The following is a 23,284-nucleotide window of genomic DNA, read 5'->3' as shown; positions in this document are numbered from 1 at the left end:
CTTCAGTGGAACACTGCAGCAGGCCGATGGCAGAAATGTGAGCATGAGAACAAGGTGGTGAATTAAAATGGCAAGCAACCGGAGCTGAGGACCATGGTTGTGGACCGAGCAGTGGTGTTCTGCAAAGCGGTCACCCAATCTGCATCTGGTCTCCCCAGTGTAGAGGAGACCGCATTGTGAGCAGCGAATACAGTATTCTAAATTGAAAGATGTACAAGTAAATTGCTGCTTCACCTGGAAGGAGTGTTTGGCCCTGATTGATGAGCTGACAGGAGGTAAAAGATCAGGTGTTACACCTCCTGTGATTGAATGGGCAAATGCCATGGGAAGGGGAAGATGTGTTCGGTGGTGGCACCACGCTGGAGGTTGCGGAAATGGCAGAGGATGATCTTTTGGATGTGGAGGCTGGTGGGGTGGAAAGTGAGAACAAGGGGAAATCTGTCGCAGTTCTGGGAAGGAGGGGAAGGGGTGAGGTCAGAAGAGCGGGAAATGGGTCAGAAACTGTCGAGGGGCTTATCAACCACAGTGCGGGGGAATCCTCGGTTGAGAAAAAAAAGAGACATATCAGATGCACTGTTGTGGAAGGTTGCATCAACAGAGGCACTGTTGTGGAAGGTTGCATCAACAGAGCAGATGCGTCGGAGACAGAGAAACTGGGAGAATGGAACAGAATCCTTACAGGAGACAGGGTATGAAGAAGTGTAGTCGAGGTAGCTGTGGGAGTCGGTGGGCTTATAATAAATACCAGTGGACTGACTATCTCCAGAGATGGGGACAGAGAAGTTGAGGAAGGGAAGTGTCAGAGATGGACCATGAAAAGGCGAGAGAAGGGTGGAAATTGGAAGCAAAGTTGAAGTTTTCCATTTCGGGGCGAGATCAGGAAACGGCACCAATACAATCATCAATGCACCAGAAAGAGGGTTGGGGGAGGGGGCCTGAGTAGGACTGGAAGAAGAAATGTTCCACATACCCCACAAAGAGACAGGCATAACTAGGACCCATACAGGTACCCACAGCAACACCTTTTATTTGAAGGAACTGAGTGGAGTTGAAGGAGAAATTGTTCAATGTGAGAACAAGTTCAGCCAGGCGGAGGATGGTGGTGGTGGATGGGGACTGGTTGAGCCTCTCTCTGTTCAAGGAAGAAGCGGAGAGCCCTCAGGCCATCTGGGATGGGAAATGGAGGTGTAAATAGTCCATAGTGAAGAGGAGGCAGTTAGGGCCAAGACGCTATCAAAATGATGTAGGGTGTCAGAAGAGTCACGGATGTCAGTGGGAAGAAACTGGACAAGGGGAGAAAAAAAACAATCAAAACAGGCTAAAACGATGTGTCTATCGGGATGAAAACAAGAAATGCTGGAAATATGCAGCAGGTCTGGCAGCATCTGTGGAGAGAGAAGCAGAGTTAATGTTTCAGGTCAGTGACCCTTCTTCAGAACGGGTTCTGAAGAAGGGTCACTGACTTGAAATGTTAACTCTGCTTCTCTCTCCACAGATGCTGCCAGACCTGCTGAGCATCTCTTGTTTTTATTTCAGATTTCCAGCATCCGCAGTATTTTGCTTTTATTTTAGGATCTATCGGGATAATCCTGTTTGTGGATTTTGGGAAGGAGATAGAAGCAGGCTGTTCAGGGTTGCGGGACTATGAGGTGGGAAGCTGTAGAGGGAAGATCTCCAGAAGAGATGAGGTCACTGACAGTCCTGGAGACAATGGCTTGATGTTCAGTGGTGGGGTCATGGTCCAGGGGGAGATAGGAAGAAGCATCTGAGAGTTGGTGCTCAGCGTCTGCAAAGTATAGGTCAGTGTGCAGGATAACAACGACCTCCTTGCCAGCAGGTTTGATCACAATAGGGCTAACCCCGAGAGAACAGAGTGCATAAGGTTCAGAAGGAGACAGGTTAGACTGAGTGAGAGGGGCAGAGAAATTAAGGTAGCCAATGTCACGCTGACAGTTTTCAATGAAAAGATCAAGAGTGGATAACAGGCCAGAGGGAGGGGCCCAGGAGGAGGGAGTACTGGAAGTGGGTGAATGGATCCGCTGGTCAGGAGAAAGACTCCTGGTCATAGAAGTGAGCTTGGAGGCGAAGGCGACAGAGGAAAAGCTCAACATCATGCCCAGCACCAATTTCATTGAGGTGCGACGGAAGAAAAGTTCAACATCATGCCCAGCACCAATTTCATTGAAGTGCGACGGAAGAAAAGTTCAACATCATGCTGAGCGCAAAATTCATTGAGGTGGCGACAGAAGAAAAGCTCAACATCATGTCGAGCGCAAACAAAGTGGTCCTGGCAGAACCCAAAGTGAGCATTGATGATCAGATTATCCTTGAGTAAGTGCTGCTTGATAACACTGTCGACAGCACCTGCCATCACTTTGCTGATGATTAAGAGTAGACTGATGGGGTGGTAATTGGCTGGATTGGATCTGTCCTGCTTTTTGTGGATAGGACATACCTGGGCAATTTTCCACATTGTCAGGTACATGTCAGTTTTGTAACCGCCCTGGAACAGCTTGGCTTGGGGCACGACTAGTTCTACAGCACAAATCTTTGGCACTATATCTGGGTGTAGAAGCCCATATCCTTTGCTGTATTCGGTGCACTCAGCTGTTTCTTGATATCACAGGGCATGAATTGAATTGGCTGAAGACTGATGTCTGTGATGGTGGCGACCTCAGGAGGAGACCAAGATGCTAATCTCTTCCTTTTTATATACTTGGAAAAGGTTTTACAATCTATTTTTATGGATCTTGCTAGATTGTCTCTCTCTATCACTTTCTTGGTCATTCTTTACTGATTTTTAAACCTCTCTCCCCCAATCCACCACCCCCACCTCGCCCCAGTCCTCAGGTTATTACTGACAACACTGTAAGCCTCTTTGTTTAATCAAATAGTGTCCTTAACTTCTCCAGTTAGTCACAAATGCACCATTTTTCCAATGGAGGTTTTATTCCTCAAGGGAATGTATATTCATTGAGAACTATGAATTATTTCTTCAAAATGTTTGCTATTGCTTTTCTACCATTATATCTTAATCTAATTTTCCAATCTACCTCAGCCAACTCGTCCCTCATACCTCCATAATTGACTGTTTAAATTTAAGACCCTGGTTTTGGACTTAACCACATTACTCTCAAATGTAATATGAAATTCTATCATATGGTAAAGGACCCCGCAGTAATAAGATTACTAATTGATCCCATCTCATTACACAATACTTGATCTAAAATAACCTGATCCTTAGTTGGTTCCTTGACATATTGTTCCAGAAAACAGTCTCGAAGGCATTCCATGAACTCGTCCTCCAAGCTACTTTGCCTATTTAGTTTGCCCTGTCTACATGAAGGTCAACGGCCACCATGATTATTGCATTACCCTTGTTACATGTTTCTCTAGTTTGCTGATTTACACCCTTCCAATACTAACTATGCGTATGCTAGGGAGGCCTATAAATGACCCCCGCCAGTGTTTTCTGCCCTTTGTCGTTTCATAGCTCGATTCATACTGATTCTACATTCTGATTTTCTGAGCTAAGATCCTTTCTCTCCAATGCCTTTATGTCATCCTTATCAGGCTACCTCACCTTTTCATTTTGCCCATATTTTCTAAAAGTCAAGTTCCCAACCTTGGTCTGCCTGCAATGTCTTAGTAATGGCTACCAGATCAAACCCATTTATCTCCATCTCTGCCATAAATTCATCTATCTTGTTATGAATGCTTTGTGCATTCAGATATTGTGCCTTCAATCTAAACTTTATACTATTTTTTTTCCTGATGTGGCCTTAGTCACTATTAGCGACTAGCTAATGCTCTATTACTATTATTAAACTCTGTCCCTTCCAGACACAAACTGCTCGATTGACCCAAGTCACTGCTCTGCTCTACAGTCTTGACTTTTCTCTTCAGGCTTATACATTTACCCTTATCTGAACCCTTCATCCCCAGCATTCCTGCAAATTATACTGCAGAAAGAACCTTCAATTGCTGGTGACTGACAATACAGAAATTAGTGTCTATTATACACAATTCTATTTTCTTTCAAAATAGTCATGTGTATTCAACATGCTGTCTAGATTCAGAACTAATTACACCAGATAAAATGGTGCATATTATACACAAAATAAATGCAACAATATATTTCTAATTTCTCACAGGTCAGCATTGACATCTTCAGGGAACTATGAGGTCAACAACTTCCAAATTTCAGGCAATGTTCACTGATAACAGTACATATTTGACCCATCACTAATCTTAAAGTTAACAAAACAAATTATAATTGAATGCAATACATTTAAATGAATTTAAATGAAGATTAATTTAGAACCCATTTCTTACCAAGTGAAAATAGCATCGAGAATAAAATACTAACAAATACAATAGTGGCTAAAAATATTTGAGTCCTTAAGAATTTAATTAAACACAACTATGCACAGCTGAATTACATATTAAAACTCTAATAACAGACCTTCCACCTCCTAATGGTAAAAGAGATCTGAAAGTATGTTTTACCATAACAGGAAGCTGGCTTAATTTATTTCACTAGGTTCTTCACCAGCTGTTTTTCTAATTAATTAAAATCTCAAGTATTAAATTGTGCATACAGTTACCAGGTTCCAATTAATGAAAGTCACCCACAAATTGGTTTATTCAAACAACTGAGAGGACCACCCTTTAAACCAAATTGAGCAACTGCCTGAAACACCGTAAAAGAACTCACTAAGGACCACTCGTCCAGCTACTGATAATGTCATTACGTCTGCACTGGTCCACTAAGCACTTTTTTTAAAAAGAAATTCTTAAAGTCAGTGAAGAGTTTTGACAATTTGAATAGATCAATTTATGGGTGTCCTTCATCCAGACAGAACCAAGAAAAAGCGCACAGATTCTGTTCAGACCCCAAACTTCAAATAATTGTCTGATCATATTTTACATGATTTATCTTCCTGCTTCAAAGCAAATTATCAGTAATATACAACACAAAAACTAAGTAAATAATATGGTAAATTATCGTATTCCCTTTTAAAATTTTGACAACCCCTTATTTTTAAACAGTGACTCCTAGTTCCAGATTCTCCCACAAGAGGAAACATCCTTTCCACATCCTCCATCAAGACCCCTCAGAATCTTATCTGTTTCAATCAAGTTGCCTCTTACTCTTCTAAACTCCAGCTGATAAAGCTTAGCTTGTCCAACCTTTCCTCGTAAGAGAATCTGCCCATTCCAGGTACTAGTCTAATAAAGATTCTCTGAACTGCTTCCAATGCATTTACCTGTTTCCTTAAAGGCTGCATTTGCTGACAAAGCAACCGCTAGGTGGCGCAGTACTAGCACATGAGCAAATGCAGCCTCTTTCACTGAAGCGTCACTGTCTGCGACATTGAGGCAGCTGCAAGGATTAAAGATGGCGCCACTCAATTTATCACAGAAAACAACTTCAACTCGAAAATCCCCTCAATGGCTGCCATCGCCGCCTCCATCCCATCCCTAACAGTCCTCCGCTCCCTCCTCCTGCCATTGCGCTTTTTTCTATCGGTCTCTCCTGCGCCCGTCTTCTCACCGCTGGCTGCCCACTGCCTTCCCTTAAGCACTCGCTACAGCCTCGCCGTTTCCACCTCTCACTTAGCCTCTTGCTCCAGACCTCATCACTGCTCCCCCCCTTCCCCTCCCCTCGGCCAATTGTTCCCCGCTTCTTTCCCCCCTCCAGATGTCAGCTCTAGGCCGCGGCGCTTCCTTCCTCTCGGCCACTCACTCCCACGTTTGATCGTTCGCTGCGGGCCGCGAGGGGTGACGTAGGAGCGAGGGTCCGAGAGGAGGGAAGTGGCACAGCCTAGAGCTAGTGGCTTGGGTTGGTGGGGGGGGGGGGGGAGAAAAGAGAGGCAGGGAAGAGAGCGAGGTGCCAGCGGCTGGAGGAGGGGGAAGGGTGAGAAAGCTTTGAGGCCTGGAGCTGAGGGGGGAGAGCAGCCTGTGGGATGGGAGAGAGTAGCTGAGTGGGGTGAGCGAGTAGCGGGGATCGAGCTCCAGCCTCAAAGTGCCCCATTCAGCCGCTCAATAACGTTGGCGTTACCCGATGGCATTTTCCCATGCATGTGCCAATTCACCCTGGCAAGACGTAGACTGCGCATGCGCAGCATCTCACTGGGAGCAGGAGACCATTTGCATATGTGCACAGCTTGGAGTGCTCTGGTGACGTCAGCAGGCTGCTGCATTGTCAGGAGTTACTTTGTTCCTGGCTTAAATAAGGAGACCAATACTGTGCACAGTACTCCAGATGTGATCTCACCAATATCCTGTATAACTGAAGCATAACGTCCCTACTTTTGTATTCAATTCTCCTCACAATAAAACGATAACATTCTATTAGCTTTCCAATTACTTGCTGTACCTGCATACTAGCCTTTTGCGATTCATGCACTAGGACACCCAGATCCCTCTGCATCGCAGAGCTCTGCAATCTCTCACCATTTAGATAATATGCTTCTTTTTTATTCTTCCTACTAAAGTGGACAATTTCACATTTTCCCATATTATACTCCATTTGCCAGATCTTTGCCCACTCACTTAACCTATCTATATCCCTTTGTAGCCTCCTTATGTCCTTTTCACAGCTCACCTTCCTATCTATCTTTGTGTCATCAGCAAATTTAGCAACCATACCTTCGGTCCCTTCATCCAAGTCATTTATATAAATTGCAAAAAGTTGAGGCCCTAGCACCGATCACTGTGGTACACCACTCGTTGCATCTTCCCAACCAGAAAATGACCCATTTATACCTACTCTGTTTGCTGTTAGCTAGCCAATCTTCTATCCATGCCAATATGTTACCCCCTACACCATGAGCTCTTATTTTCCACAATAACCTTTGATGTGGGACCTTATCAAATGCCTCCTGGAAATCTAAGAATTCCAGAAAGCATCTTGTAAGGTTCCACACAAGAAATGATTCCCAAAAACATGGAACTGGGATCAGAAATTGGCTAGCTGAAAGAAGACAGAGGGTGGTGGTTGATGGCAAATGTTCATCCTGGAGTTTAGTTACTAGTGGTGTACCGCAAGGATCTGTTTTGGGGCCACTGCTGTTTGTCATTTTTATAAATGACCTGGAAGAGGGTGTAGAAGGGTGGGTTAGTAAATTTGCGGATGACACTAAGGTCGGTGGAGTTGTGGATAGTGCCGAAGGATGTTGTAGGGTACAGAGGGACATAGATAGGCTGCAGAGCTGGGCTGAGAGATGGCAAATGGAGTTTAATGCGGAAAAGTGCGAGGTGATTCACTTTGGAAGGAGTAACAGGAATGCAGAGTACTGGGCTAATGGGAAGATTCTTGGTAGTGTAGATGAACAGAGAGATCTTGGTGTCCAGGTGCATAAATCCCTGAAGGTTGCTACCCAGGTTAATAGGGCTGTTAGGAAGGCATATGGTGTGTTAGCTTTTATTAGTAGGGGGATCGAGTTTCGGAGCCACGATGTCATGCTGCAGCTGTACAAAACTCTGGTGAGACCGCACCTGGAGTATTGCGTGCAGTTCTGGTCACCGCATTATAGGAAGGATATGGAAGCTATGGAAAGGGTGCAGAGGAGATTTACTAGGATGTTGCCTGGTATGGAGGGAAGGTCTTACGAGGAAAGGCTGAGGGACTTGAGGTTGTTTTTGTTGGAGAGAAGGAGGAGGAGAGGTGACTTAATAGAGACATATAAGATAATCAGAGGGTTAGATAGGGTGGATAGTGAGAGTCTTTTTCCTCGGATGGTGATGGCAAACACGAGGGGACATAGCTTTAAGTTGAGGGGTGATAGATATAGGACAGATGTCAGAGGTAGTTTCTTTACTCAGAGAGTAGTAGGGGCGTGGAACGCCCTGCCTGCAACAGTAGTAGACTCGCCAACTTTAAGGGCATTTAAGTGGTCATTGGATAGACATATGGATGAAAATGGAATAGTGTAGGTCAGATGGTTTCACAGGTCGGCGCAACATCGAGGGCCGAAGGGCCTGTACTGCGCTGTAATATTCTAAAAAACCTTGTGACATGGGTTGGAAATTGGTAAGATGGCAGGATATCAGAATTGGGTAAAAGGGAGCATACTCCGATTGGCGGGATGTGAAAAGTGCTGTTCCCCGATAAGTGGCATGTCCCAGGGATCAGTACCAGGCCTCAGTTTACACCATACATATGCATGACTTGGATGAAGGAAGAGAGCTCTATATCCAAATTTGCAGATGGCACTAAATTAGGAGGGCCGGTAAATATTGCAAATGGGAGCAGGAAGTTACAAAGGCCATTAGACAGATTAAGTGAGTGGGCAAGACTGTGGCAAATGAAGTCCACTGTGGGAAAGTGTGAGGTCCCCCCTTACATAGCTCCTTTCTCTGGTGAGAGTACTTGGTAAGTATTGACTTCAGATTGTTACATCTGCAACTAAAAGCATGCCACCCACTAGCAATTTTACAAAGCTACTATGATGAGCTTCAGGTTTAAGATAACTGACCTCAGCAGAGCTGTTCAAAGGCGGAAGGGAGTGGCCTTCATGGGGAAGTAATGAAATGTGGGACCTTTTTTTTTTAAACTCAATGACTTTTCTGCTAACTTAGCATGGATAAACATTCCAAATATCAATCATTTGATCGCTTTATTTTTTTTTCTCCAGTACATTATATCATTCAGATCAGTTTGAAAATCTTTGCAATTTAAAAAATTTGCATCACTCTCCAATTCAACTAGCATCTGTGGAAAGGAAACAAAAAGGTTGATCTTTCAATACCACCAGGGATAGGGTCTGTTTATATAACGAAACTGAATCAAAACAGAATTGATCATGAAATAAAATGTTTCTGTTTATAGACGCTTAAGAAAACAAATGAGATCCAGAGTTAAACAAAATAACATGAAACATAACAAAAGGACTTTCTCCGCAGTTCATGACCAAAGATGAAGAGCACACATTTGGCTGAAATTAAGGATTTTTTTTTCTGATTGGAAGTTAAGGAGCTATCTTTGCAAACATCATGAACCAACAACTTTTGCTGTTTGGTCTGTAATCTTTAAATTTTTATTACACCTCTGTGAAACTTCCTTAGGACATTTTTCTACGTTAAAAAGTGCTATTTAACTTCAAGATCATAACATTTTTAATTTTAAATCAGTTCCTCACTTGGCACTTACCTGGAGCCTGCCATCTAGCGTTCTCTGTATTGTAACACACTTGCTGGGGTGAGCTCCATTTGTTGTTATAGCTGTGATTAGTGAATCAAGCTCATCTTTTTTCTCCTTCAACTTTTTCACCAAGCTTTCAATAGCTCTTTTGGCAAAAGTTTCACTTTCTCCACCTTGTCGATGACACATCAAGCTATGCACAATGCTCAGGCACGCATCGTTACTGGTTGGGGTGTTGGTGATGGACATGTTGCTGATCTTGTATCAGTTTCTCTCCCTCAAATGCAATCTTTCAAAGTTAACAAGTCCTTCCAGAGTCAAGAAACAGGTCCTTCCTGTAGTAAATGTCCTGTAGTAAAAGGCACGTCACCTGGAGTCTCAACTTCTGCCAGAACTTCAGCAGAATCAGAGGAATAGCTTTGAAGAGTTCGTTAGAGTAACCTTAAAAACAAACCACAGACAGAACATGTAACTCGCAACACAACTCATTATTCACACTTCTCTTTAAAAATTATTTAAATTATTGCAATTCTTGACAAATATTTTGATTTATAAAGTTCTATATATCTGCAACTAAATTTCTGAAAATATTCTGCTAGAATTTTCCAGAAATTTTCATTTTTTTCCCTTGAAGATCGATTTATTTTGGAATACAGTTCCACAACCCCTCAGCAAATGACTTATGAGCCATGGCAATAAGGGTCAAGCGATTAAAAGCAAAATACTGCGGATGCTGAAAATCTGAAATAAAAACAGAAAATGCTGGAAATACTCAGCTGGTCTGGCAGCATCTATGGAGAGAGAAACAAAGTTAACTTTGAGTTGGATATGACTCTTCTTCTGTTTCCCTCTCCACAAATGCTGCCAGACCTGCTGAGTATTTCCAGCACTTTGTTTTTATTTGATTTCCAACATCCGCAGTATTTTGCTTTTATTTTCAAAGTGACTCCTGACAACGCAGCTAGCATTCCCAGCTGTGCACATGTGCAGAACAATTTCTTTTTACGAGTATGGTGCCACGCATGTGCAGCCTATGTCAACACCTGGCTTGCCAGGAGTAATTCACGCATGCACTCCAAAATGTCATCGCTTGCTCCCTGCCTCCTCTCAGCCACTCATTCCCGCCCTCGCCACTCCCCCCCGGCCACTTACTTCCCACGTCGCCACTTCTCCCCCTCAGCCACTCGTTCCCGCCCATGCCACTTCACCAACCTCCTCCTCCCCCACCCCACCTCCGGCCGCTCTCAACCAGCCTCCTCGCGTCCCCCTTTGGCCGATCATTCCCTGCCACGCAACCCGAAGAAGTGGGGAGCGAGCGGCCGAGGTAGGGAAGCAGCGAGGGCAGGAGCAAGTGGCTGAGGGAATGCAGTAGCGAGCAGACAGGCGTGGGAGGGAGCAAAGAGAAGCGCAATAGCTATCTGAATTATGGCCCTGAATCCATTTGCACTGTTGTAATTGTGCAATAGAATAAACCACATGAATCTATTTCCAAAACCAATATGTTAGAATAATAAGCATTATATGAAGAGCCAACTGAAAGATGCCTTCCATGAGATTACTTGGTTCTGTACTAGCACAGGTACTGTTGGGGGTGGGATGGAGGTGGCAATCGCAGCCACTGTGGGGATTTGGGTTTAAGGCTGCATTTACTTTTGGTAACAAATTGAGCAGCGCCATCTTTATTACTGGCGGCTGCCAGAAACATTGCAGTCAGTGACTTTTCAGTGGATGAGGCTTCATTTGCACATGTGCCAGTACTGCGCCACCTAGTGGTTGGGTCGTCAGCAAATGCTGCCTTTTATTTTAGTATTTAATTCACTACCACTTTTTTTTTTAAAAGAGATACAGCACTGAAACAGGCCCTTCGGCCCACCGAGTCTGTGCCGACCATCAACCACCCATTTATACTAATCCTACACTAATTCCATATTCCTACCACATCCCCACCTGTCCCTATATTTCCCTACCACCTACCTATACTACGGGCAATTTATAATGGCCAATTTACCTATCAACCTGCAAGTCTTTGGCATGTGGGAGGAAACCCACGCAGACACAGGGAGAACTTGCAAACTCCACACAGACTTCTCTTCCAGTAATGCCTGCCTTGAAGTTCTGCTCATTTCTCCACTGGAATTTATGTTTGCCTTTTTTTTTTTATAAACCTCGCTCACATTTATTGCTTTCTATTTCCCTCCTGCAGTTCGATAAGGTGTCTACCAAAACTTGTTTTCACAGCCACATCTCCTTCCTCAGCGACTGTCTCTGGCTCCAACTAATTTCAAATTAATTCCAGCTAAAGTTCCATCTTTCATGCTTCAAATTCACCCAGAAGAAGGTGTAGTCTTGCTCTGCTAGAGAGCCACTCGCGGGGAGGCGAGTCTCCTGAAGTGCTGCAATGTCCACACTGAATCTACTGAGCTCGTTGTTAATGATGGCGGTCTTCCGAGAATCGTTGATTCGTGTAAGGTCTTCCGACAGGCCAGGACACATAGTTCTGACGTTCCAGCTTGCAAAGCAAAGGGCTGGTACCTTCTTTCCTTTTTTCATGTTGTTTGGTGCGGTGTATCAGTCCACCTTTCGGGCAATGACCCTGAGCTCCAAGCACCCATTGAAGCAGGCAGACGGTGGCGGGACAGAACCTTATTGACCGGGGGCTGCCCGGTTTGAGGCGGGCGGTAGCTGTCCAGTGAGGTGCAATGACCTCTCCCACCGACAAAGGCAACCCGTGGCGCCCAGTTTCTACGCCAATTTATCTGGACTTATAACCCGTAACTGCTGCCTTCCGTGTTGTTTCAGTCGCTGTGAGGCAACTATGGAGTGACCTCTCCATGGCGCATGCCTGGGCAAATTTATGGAGGTTGAGAGTTGCCCAGTCGTCAAAACCCCCCTCTCGGCCTTTCTGGTGGGGTCCAAAGGAGTGCAGGACACGACGTTTGGCACCAGTATGGCTGCAGGAACTGCCGGAAACATGCCAAAGGTGACACATGACCGCCTACGGGGTTCCGCTCCGGATTTTCTGTTAGGGTTTACTCCCTTAGCCTTGCTCTCTCCCGAGACGCCCACAAGGCAGTGGGGTTGTTGGGGCCCCTACACAGGTGTAGGATGGTGCCGGTGGGAGGAGGGGATGCAAGGGGGAGGGGTAGAGGGACGGGGTGGGGGGGGGGTGCAGGGGAAGGGGGTGCGGGGTGAAGATGGTGCGAGGGGGGGGCGGGCTGGGACGGGGTTGTGAGGGGGTGAGCTGAGAGGGTGGAGCAGGGTAGGGGAAGCTGGTGCAGGTAATAAGCCATTTCCTCAGTGCCCACCATCGACATCCGGAAAGCTCATCCACGTCCTTCGGGAGGTGAAGCATCATTTGGCAGACTTAGAGGTGATTACATTTGCTAAGGGTTTTTTTTTTGCAGTGGTTTAAATAAAGGCATGCAGCATTGCCGAGAGTGCGCTGCAGATGCTCTCCGAGCCATCTCCCGCGGGCGCTTTGAAGTTGCGGCCGGGGGGGCCGTTCGTGGATTTTTTGGGTGCTCGGGGCACCTTTTCTCAGGACTTCTCTCGGGTCCCGCAGCTCCTTCTTCACCTCAATGGACTTACCGCATGCCGTGGCTGCAGACACTCTGGACTGTGAAGACAGCAGGATCGGAGATTGAAGTATCGGCAGCTGTGCTCGTCAGTTTCATCCGGATCAATTTCATTGAGAAAACAAAGAGCAGGTGTGGCTGGGGGAGGGCAGTGGGCCCAGGTAACATACACTAAACTAACTGTTAGCCTTTAGATAGGGCTAAAATGAACTGATTTAAAGAGCCAGGGGAATTTAAACAGTTTAAGAGGGCAGATTGGGGGAGAAAACGTTAGGGATGGGAGCAGATGGCCATGGATAGAGTTGAACAGCAAGGGAGCTTCCTAGGGAGCTTCCAGCCCAGGAGCCATCTTGAACCTTCTTCTGGCAGGGCAGGGATCCTGAAGAACCAAGACAGCATGGAGTGGGCTTCGCCATCAGAAACTCCTTGCTCAGCATGATAGAGCCTCCCTCAAATGGCTCGGAATGCATACTGTCCATCCGACTGCTCACCACCTCTGGTCCAGTACACCTACTCAGCATCTATGCTCCAACACTCTGCTCCCCACCTAAAGCTAAAGACCAGTTCTATGAACAACTCCATAACATCATTAGCAGCATCCCCAACACCGAACACCTATTCCTGCTGGAGGACTTTAATGCCAGGGTTGGGGCCGACCATGACTCATGGCCCTCCTGCCTTGGGCGCTATGGCGTTGGAAGGATGAATGAGAACGGGCAGAGACTGCTTGAGTTGTGTACCTATCATAACCTCTGCATCACCAACTCGTTCTTTCACACTAAACCCTGTCACCAGGTTTCATGGAGGCACCCAAGATCGCGTCGTTGGCACCAGCTAGACCTCATTGTCATAAGGCGAGCCGCCTTAAACAGTGTTCAAATCACACGCAGCTGCCACAGTGCGGACTGCGACACTGACCACTCCCTGGTGTGCAGCAAGGTTAGACTCAGACCAAAGAAGTTGCATCATTCCAAGCAGAAGGGCCACCCGCGCATCAACACGAGCAGAATTTCTCACCCACAGCTGTTACAAAAATTTCTAAATTCACTTGTAACAGCCCTTCAAAACACTCCCACAGGGGATGCTGAGACCAAGTGGGCCCACATCAGAGACGCCATCTATGAGTCAGCTTTGACCACCTACAGCAAAAGTGCGAAGAGAAATGCAGACTGGTTTCAATCTCATAAAGAAGAGCTGGAACCTGTCATAGCCGCTAAGCGCATTGCACTGTTGAACTACAAGAAAGCCCCCAGCGATTTAACATCCGCAGCACTTAAAGCAGCCAGAAGTACTGCACAAAGAACAGCTAGGCGTTGCGCAAACGACTACTGGCAACACCTATGCAGTCATATTCAGCTGGCCTCAGACACCGGAAACATCAGAGGAATGTATGATGGCATGAAGAGAGCTCTTGGGCCAACCATCAAGAAGATCGCCCCCCCCCCTCAAATCTAAATCGGGGGACATAATCACTGACCAATGCAAACAGATGGACCGCTGGGTTGAGCACTACCTAGAACTGTACTCCAGGGAGAATGCTGTCACTGAGACTGCCCTCAATGCAGCCCAGCCTCTACCAGTCATGGATGAGCTGGACATACAGCCAACCAAATCGGAACTCAGTGATGCCATTGATTCCCTAGCCAGCGGAAAAGCCCCTGGGAAGGACAGCATTACCCCTGAAATAATCAAGAGTGCCAAGCCTGCTATACTCTCAGCACTACATGAACTGCTATGCCTGTGCTGGGACGAGGGAGCAGTACCCCAGGACATGCGCGATGCCAACATCATCACCCTCTATAAAAACAAAGGTGACCGCGGTGACTGCAACAACTACCGTGGAATCTCCCTGCTCAGCATAGTGGGGAAAGTCTTTGCTCGAGTCGCTCTGAACAGGCTCCAGAAGCTGGCCGAGCGCGTCTACCCTGAGGCACAGTGTGGCTTTCGTGCAGAGAGATCAACCATTGACATGCTGTTCTCCCTTCGTCAGATACAGGAGAAATGCCGTGAACAACAGATGCCCCTCTACATTGCTTTCATTGATCTCACCAAAGCCTTTGACCTCGTCAGCAGACGTGGTCTCTTCAGACTACTAGAAAAGATCAGATGTCCACCAAAGCTACTAAGTATCATCACCTCATTCCATGACAATATGAAAGGCACAATTCAACATGGTGGCTCCTCATCAGAGCCCTTTCCTATCCTGAGTGGTGTGAAACAGGGCTGTGTTCTCGCACCCACACTTTTTGGGATTTTCTTCTCCCTGCTGCTTTCACATGCGTTCAAATCCTCTGAAGAAGGAATTTTCCTCCACACAAGATCAGGGGGCAGGTTGTTCAACCTTGCCCGTCTAAGAGCGAAGTCCAAAGTACGGAAAATCCTCATCAGGGAACTCCTCTTTGCTGACGATGCTGCTTTAACATCTCACACTGAAGAGTGCCTGCAGAGTCTCATCGACAGGTTTGCGGCTGCCTGCAATGAATTTGGCCTAACCATCAGCCTCAAGAAAACGAACATCATGGGGCAGGACGTCAGAAATGCTCCATCCATCAATATTGGCGACCACGCTCTGAAAGTGGTTCAAGAGTTCACCTACCTAGGCTCAACTATCACCAGTAACCTGTCTCTAGATGCAGAAATCAACAAGCGCATGGGTAAGGCTTCCACTGCTATGTCCAGACTGGCCAAGAGAGTGTGGGAAAATGGCGCACTGACACGGAACACAAAAGTCCGAGTGTATCAGGCCTGTGTCCTCAGTACCTTGCTCTACGGCAGCGAGGCCTGGACAACGTATGCCAGCCAAGAGCGACGTCTCAATTCATTCCATCTTCGCTGCCTTTGGAGAATACTTGGCATCAGGTGGCAGGACTATATCTCCAACACAGAAGTCCTTGAAGCGGCCAACACCCCCAGCTTATACACACTACTGAGTCAGCGGCGCTTGAGATGGCTTGGCCATGTGAGCCGCATGGAAGATGGCAGGATCCCCAAAGACACATTGTACAGCGAGCTCGCCACTGGTATCAGACCCACCGGCTGTCCATGTCTCCGCTATAAAGACGTCTGCAAACGCGACATGAAATCATGTGACATTGATCACAAGTCGTGGGAGTCAGTTGCCAGCATTCGCCAGAGCTGGTGGGCAGCCATAAAGACAGGGCTAAATTGTGGCGAGTCGAAGAGACTTAGTAGTTGGCAGGAAAAAAGACAGAGGCGCAAGGGGAGAGCCAACTGTGCAACAGCCCCGACAAACAAATTTCTCTGCAGCACCTGTGGAAGAGTCTGTCACTCCAGAATTGGCCTTTATAGCCACTCCAGGCGCTGCTTCACAAACCACTGACCACCTCCAGGCGCGTATCCATTGTCTCTCGAGATAAGGAGGCCCAAAAGAAAAGAAAAAAGAAAATTCACCCAGGATTACAGATATCTCTGAGAAATACAACGGTCCTCAGACTGCTGTTCTCACCATATCCTGAGATCTACACTCAGTGCCATGCACCACCACATGTACACACTCGACCTCTCTCTCTAGCACCAACTCACCCTATCTTAAAACTGTCCTGCTCCGCAGTTTCATTTCATCCTTCGTCTTATCCGATGCATTAACAAAAAACATTTTCTCTTCCTTTCAGGTGTTAAGGAACGCAAGCTGTTATTTAAAACAAATAGGTTCTGAAGAAGTCAAATTTTGACTCTAAATGTCAACTGTTTCTCTCTCCTTTAGGGTCAAGAGATTATTTCACTATTGAACGTTTCACAGTAAAGGCTAATCAGTTATCACCCAACATTTACACAAATCCACTTTCCAAAATAAAACAGCAATTAGGAAGAAATTCAAGCTAATTTTACCTCATTTACCCAGGCATTAATATTAAATAATTTACTGGTATCCTAACTAAAACTGCAAGCTCACAAATATCAAATTCTTCCTGACCTGCATGGCTTGGTATCACAATGGGTTGTGCTTTTATCAGTTAAACTTTATGGAGAGCTTGTATTTTTTTTAAATGCCATCTTGAAGTGCTCTCAGTATCCTACATCATATCTCTGAAGCTTCTGGAGCCAGAACTTTGCTGGGGAAATGCAACCAATACAAATGAAAGGGAATATAGTAAGGCAATGAAGCCAACATACATTACCGACAAAGAAAGCTTCAAAAGTACAAAAGCGTAGCTATCCATTAATAATCTTTTACATTATTGGTAAAAGACCTATAAGAATAATGTTACCTCTTCCCTGGATCACAAAAAAATTTCACAATTTTCAGTGCATTCAGTTTCAACTAATAGATTTCAGATTCAGATTTATCAGAGGTTTTCTAAATAAATTGATCAAAATCTCTGTACAATCACGCTGCTGATAGGTGATGCTTGTGTTTTTTCCCCATGTCAATAAAGGCAATAAACATGACAAAAACCTCAGTTCCACTTTATTGCATATACTCTGAAATAATTATCAAGAATTCCTAGCAGTAAAACCTCAAATGCTGAAAATGAAAATGTAGACAGCTGGCAGGTCAATCAACATCTGATACAAAAGCAATATATTGCAAATATTGGTGTATGCCCACCGACTCCAACAGCTACCTTGATTGCACTTCCTCACACCCTGCTTCCTGTAAGGACTCCATTCCATTCTCCCAGTTTCTCCATCTCCGACACATCTTTTCTGATGACGCAACCTTCCACAACAGCGCTTCAGAGATGTCCTCCTTTTTCCTCAACCGAGGATTTCCCACCACTGTGGCTGACAGGGCCCTCAACCGTATCTGACCCATTTCCCGCACTTCTGCCCTCACCCCTTCCCCTCCCTCCCACAGCTACGACAGGGTTTCCCTGGTCCTCACTTTCCACCTCACCATCCTCCACATCCAAAGGATCATCCTCCACCATTTCGCCACCTCCAGCGTGATGCCACCACAAAGCGCATCTTCCCCTCCCCTCCCAGCATTCCAAGGGAATTGTTCCCTCTGCGACACCCTGGTCCGCTCCTCCATCACCCCCGACACCTCGTCCCATTCTCATGCAATCGCAGGAGGTGGAATACCTGCTCTTTTACCTCCTCTCTGTTCACCCAAACCCTCCTTCCAGGTGAAACAGCGATTTACTTGTACTTCTTTCAAATTTAGTATACTGTATTCGCTGCTCACAATGCAGTCTCCTCTACACTGGGGAGACCAAACAAAGATTGGGTGACTGCTCTGCAGAACACTTGCGCTCAGTGCAAGCATGTCCCCAAGCTTCCGGTTGCTAGACATTTCAACACACCCCTCCTGCTCTCATGCCCGCATTGCTGTCCTTGGCCTGCTGCAGTGTTCCAGTGAACATCAACGCAAGCTCGAGGAGCGACACCTCATTTTCCAATTAGGCACTCTACAACCTTCCAGACTGAACACGGAGTTCAATCATTTCAGAGCACGACTGGCCCCTTTTTAAAAATTATTTTATTTTATTTGTTTTTTTATTTTTTAACTATGTGCCTGCCTTAAACTTGTTTTTTTATGTTTATGCTTTTGAACATTGGTTCGTTATTCTGTCATTAACAGACTCTGTGCTAATGCTTTGTCTTTCATCACACCATTAGCACAGTCCCTTTGTCAGTTAATCTCTCCTGCCCTCTGACCTATCACACACCTTCCTTTTTGTTCTCTTCCCCACCTCACTTGTGTAAAACCGATTACATTTCTAACCTTTGTCAGTTCTGATGAAAGGTCACAGACCTGAAATGTTAACTGCTTCTCTCGCCACAGATGCTGCCAGACCTGCTGAGTATTTCTAGCACTTTGTGCTTTTATATGAGAGGTTAGGCTAACTGGTCTATAATTCCCCATTTTCCCTTTCTTAAATAGTGGAGTGAAATGCACAATTTTCCAATTGGTTACTGAATCGAGAATACTCTGGAAGATTAATTATCCTTAGACATCTGAAATGTTCCCAGCTACGTCTTTCAAAACCCTCAAACAGAAATCATCCGGTCCCAGCGTTGTGTCGCTCTTTAGTGACATTAATTTCTTCATTTAAGGGGGGAGATGGTGGTATAGTGATATGTCACTGGACTAGTAACTCAGAGGTCCAGGCTTATGCCCTGGGGACATAGGTTCCAACACCACATGGTAGCTGAGGGAATTTAAATTCAATTAATTAAAATCTAGTCTCAGTAATGGTGCCATGAATATATCATGATTGTCATAAAAACCCATCAGGTTCACTGATGTCCTTTAGGGAAAGAAATCGGTCTTTACCTGGTCTGGCCGACCTGCAACTCCAGACCCACAGCAATTATAGGGTTCTGATGAAAGGTCACAGACCTGAAACGTTAACTCTGCTTCTCTCTCCACAGGTGCTGCCTGACCTGCTGGGTTTTTCCAGCACTTTGTTTCTATTTTTAATATCTCCATATGTGGCTCTGTGTCAAACTTTATTTGAAAATGACTCTGTGAAGCACCTTGGGATGTTAAAAGGTGCTATATAAAAGCTGTTTTATGTTATAGAAGCGTAGAAAAATAGGAGTCGGCCATTCAGCACGTCGAGCCTGCTCCGCCATTCAATACAATCATGGCTGATCAAAACTCGGTAACCTGTTCCCGCTTTCTCCCGTATCCCTTCGCATTTGGTTTAAACTTTCAAATGTTTTATTAAGTTATGCAAAATGGCCCAGTATTACTTTTATTTACCTCTTTGGCCTCCTTATCTCGAGTGACAATGGGTAAGCGCCTGGAGGTGGTCAGTGGTGTGTGCAGCAGCGCCAATATAAAGACCAATTCTAGAGTGACAGACTCTTCCACAGGTGCTGCAGAAAGATTTGTTTGTCGGGGCTGTTGCACAGTTGGCTCTCCCCTTGCGCCTCTGTCTTTTTTCCTGCCAACTGCTAATTCTCTTCGACTCGCCACACTTCAGCCCCACCTTTATGGCTGCCCGCCAGCTCTGGCGAACGCTGGAAACTGACTACCACGACTTGTGATCAATGTCACAGGACTTCATGTCGCGTTTGCAGACGTCTTTAAAGCGGAGACATGGACAGCCGGTGGGTCTGATACCAGTGGCGAGCTCGCTGTACAATGTGTCTTTGGGGATCCTGCCATCTTCCATGTGGCTCACATGGCCAAGCCATCTCAAGCGCCGCTGACTCAGTAGTGTGTATAAGCTGGGGATGTTGGCCGCCTCGAGGGCTTCTGTGTTGCAGATACGGTCCTGCCACCTGATGCCAAGTATTCTCCAGAGGCAGCGAAGATGGAATGAATTGAGACTTTACCTACAGACTGCTTAAAGTAAAAGCACTGGACAAAAATCTCAGTAAGAAAACAGTCCACCTCCTGAAATTATTTTTATAAGACAGTGTCATGCATACCCCCACCTGCCAAGAATGAGGCATATTAATTTCGCCACACGGACATTAAATTTCAAATTGTTGCTGGGAAGAAAAGGTCTGATACAAGGGGTTGCCAGGCCCCTGGCTAGAAAGACATTTTTGCATATTAAAAGACAGACTTGCAGACAAAGGAGCCACTCCCTATTGCAATTCAATCCACAAACAGATGTGGTCAGACCAGTTAGTCACATGGCTAACTGGCTGTGGCAGAGTTTGAACTAAGCGTTTTAAATTGAAGATCAGTGTTTGAACTGGCAGTCCATGTGCTCCTGGACTGAGGCAAACCTCCTCTTCTGTCTGCTCCCATCTCTTTCTCATGGAACTCCAAAAAATGACTGAAGACACATAAACCCCCAGAGAGAAAAGACTCCTACCGTGAACAAGGTTTAAGAAGAATGCAGGGCCCCAACGAAGAACAAAATCCACCTCCAAACAAGGACTCTACAGTGAGTTTGAAGATTTTTAACAAAAAAAACTCTTCAGATATTGCTCAAACCTTTCCACTTTATTTTTCTTCTGCTCTATTTGCATGTGCGTATGGCATATGCATGCTAGTGTGTGGCGCGGTGTGTATCCTTTGGCGTTAACCAAATTAGAGTTTTAAGTTTAAGTTTTAATAAATTTCAATCTTTCTTCTTTAAACCTGAGAAACCCTGTTTGTGCTCATTTCTTTGCCTTATAATTAGAAAGTAGTGAACAAGGATTCACCAAGGGTGAGCTAAAACACAGTGTTTAAAAATAAAACTGTTACAGTAAGACCAGGTGAAAGCTGAAAGGAAACACTAGACGTCTTTCTCACCTAGTCGTAACAGACAACCAGAAATTAATATACATATTCGTGGAGGACTAGATAATGCTCCACTCGAGTCTTCTCCCATCTTATCTCACCTATCAGCATAACTTTCGAGTCCGTTCTCCCGCATATGCATATCTAGTTTCCCTTTAAATGCATCTACGTTATATGCCTCAACCAATCCCTGTGGTAGCAAACTCCACTTTTTCACTACTCACTGTGTAAAGACATTTCTTCTGAACGTTTGTTTTCTTGGCGATTATCTTATATCGATGGCCTTTAATTCTGCTCTTCCCTGCAAGCACTGTCTGTCCACCCAATCACAGCCTTCTCTTTTTTTTTTAATTCATTCTTGGGATGAACACGTCGCTGGCAAGGCCAGCATTTGTTGCTCATCCCTAATTGCCCTTGAGGTGATGATGGTAAGCAACCGTCTTAAATAGCTGCAGTCCTTGTGCTGTTAGGAAGGGAGTTCCAGGATTTTGACCCAGCAACAGAGAAGGAACAGCAATATAGTTCCGAGTCAGGATGGTGTGTGACTTGGAGGAAAACTTGCAGGTCGTGGCATTCCAATGTGTCTGCTGCCCTTGTCCTTCTAGGTCACGGGTTTGAAAGAAGCCATTGATGGAGGCTTAGCGAGTTACCATAGTGCATCTTGTAGATGGTACACACTGCTGCCACTGTGTGTTGGCAGAGGAAGTGAATGTTTAAGGTGGTTGCTTGAATGCCAATCAAGTGGGCTGCTTGGATGGTGTCGAGCTTCTTGAGTGTTGATGGAGCTGCATCCAGATAAAGGGAGAGTATTCTGTCACACTCCTCTGACTTGTGCCTTTTAGATGGTGGACAGGTTTTGGGGAATCAGGAGATTAGGTACTCTCCACAGAATTCCCAGCTTCTGACTTGCTCTTGTAGCCACAGTGTGTGTGTGGCTGGTCCAGTTAAGTTTCTGATCAATGGTAATTTTAAAGACCTCTATTAGGTCACCCCTCAGCCTTCACTTTTCAAGAGAAAGAAAACCCAACCTTTACTTCCTTTCCTGATAAGTATAAGCCTGCATTTCTGAAATCATCCTACTAAGTCTTTTTTGCACCCTCTCCTTTTCAAAATACAGCAACCAGAATTTCACAGTTTTACATAAAGGTGAACTTCAGGCTGCATCATAAGTTTCATATACAGATTTATATAACTACCATTGGTCACTCACGAGCACAACTCTAAATGAACAAAATGCTGTAGGAAAAAGTCAATTCCCTGACAATCTCAAATCAGATTTTTAGCAACATCAACTTGCATTCTTATAGCATCTTTAATGTAGGAAAAAGTCTCAAGGTGCTCCAAAGGTCTTTTCACATTGCTACTTGTGTTCCCTTGTCCTAACAATTTAATGCGAATTAATTTTGTGAATTACCTTTTCCATACAGTTACTATCTTATCTCTGCAAAACAAACTCACAAATACATCCTTTGAAGGCTGAAAAGACCAGATTTCTTTCACCTTTTTCCTCAAATCAATAGTAGGCTCAACCTTATACGGTACCTCTAGCACCTAAATGACTCCCTTGCGTGTCAATCACTAGAACCAGACAGCACCACTCAAGCTATGGGATGACCAGAGCACCATACACTATACAAAAGATTTCTTCTGACTAGCATTCTACTGTTTCAGCTACTTTTCTCCCCCCATAAATATGCTTTATTCATAAAAATCTGTTTAAAAAAAATTACAAAACAGTTCAAAACAGCACCAAATTGACATTCTGATAAGTGCAAAGGAAATCAGTTTTCTTCAACACAGATGAGTTGCCTCACAACCCTCCATTCCATTTTACATGCCATGTACATTTTACAGTAAACCCATATTTGGTGTATACAGCCAGAGGGGTTTCCCATGGGTCCAGCTCCTCAGTTCACTATGACGGGAGGACCTTTCACAGTGGTCTTTCCCCATTGAGCCTTTGCAGCAGCTGTCCCAAGCTTCAGTGCGTCCCTCAGCACATAGTCCTGGACCCTGGAATGTGCCAGTCTGCAACACTCGGTCGTGGGTAACTCTTTGAGCTGTAAGACCAGCAGGTTTCAGGCAGACCAAAGAGCGTCTTTCATCGAACTGATGGTCCTCCAGCAGCAGTTGCTGTTTATCTTGGGGTGTGTTCCTGGGAACAGCCCGTAGAGCACAGACTCCTGTGCTACAGAGCTGCTTGGGATGAACCTCGACAAAAACATCTCTTTCCACACCTGCTTTGCAAAGACACATTCCAACAGTCTCTTCCCCACCATAGCCACCTCGAGGGCAGCGTGCAGAGGGGGCGAGTCTCCGGGAGGGAAGGAAAGATCTGATGAGCAGGGCCCTTCTCACCAACAGCCAAGCTACGTCTTGGTGCTTGTTTGAAATTTCTGGTGATGA

At 45.4% G+C, this 23,284-nt stretch overlaps 1 protein-coding gene across 1 annotated transcript in view; it reads right to left on the bottom strand.

Annotated features, from left to right (window-relative positions):
• smad4b (SMAD family member 4b) overlaps positions 1-23,284 on the bottom strand; it is a 125,491-nt gene that overhangs the window by 84,319 nt on the left and 17,888 nt on the right. Inside the window, exon 2 of the mRNA XM_068030595.1 lies at positions 9,158-9,589. Within this exon, the coding sequence (XP_067886696.1) occupies positions 9,158-9,397 (240 nt within the window). The 5' untranslated portion in view covers positions 9,398-9,589. The remainder of the gene's footprint in view (positions 1-9,157; positions 9,590-23,284) is intronic.

The sequence above is a fragment of the Heterodontus francisci genome, chromosome 1, assembly GCF_036365525.1.
Source record: "Heterodontus francisci isolate sHetFra1 chromosome 1, sHetFra1.hap1, whole genome shotgun sequence".
Classification (NCBI taxonomy): Eukaryota; Metazoa; Chordata; class Chondrichthyes; order Heterodontiformes; family Heterodontidae; genus Heterodontus; species Heterodontus francisci.
This window is presented reverse-complemented; position numbering and strand designations above follow the sequence as displayed.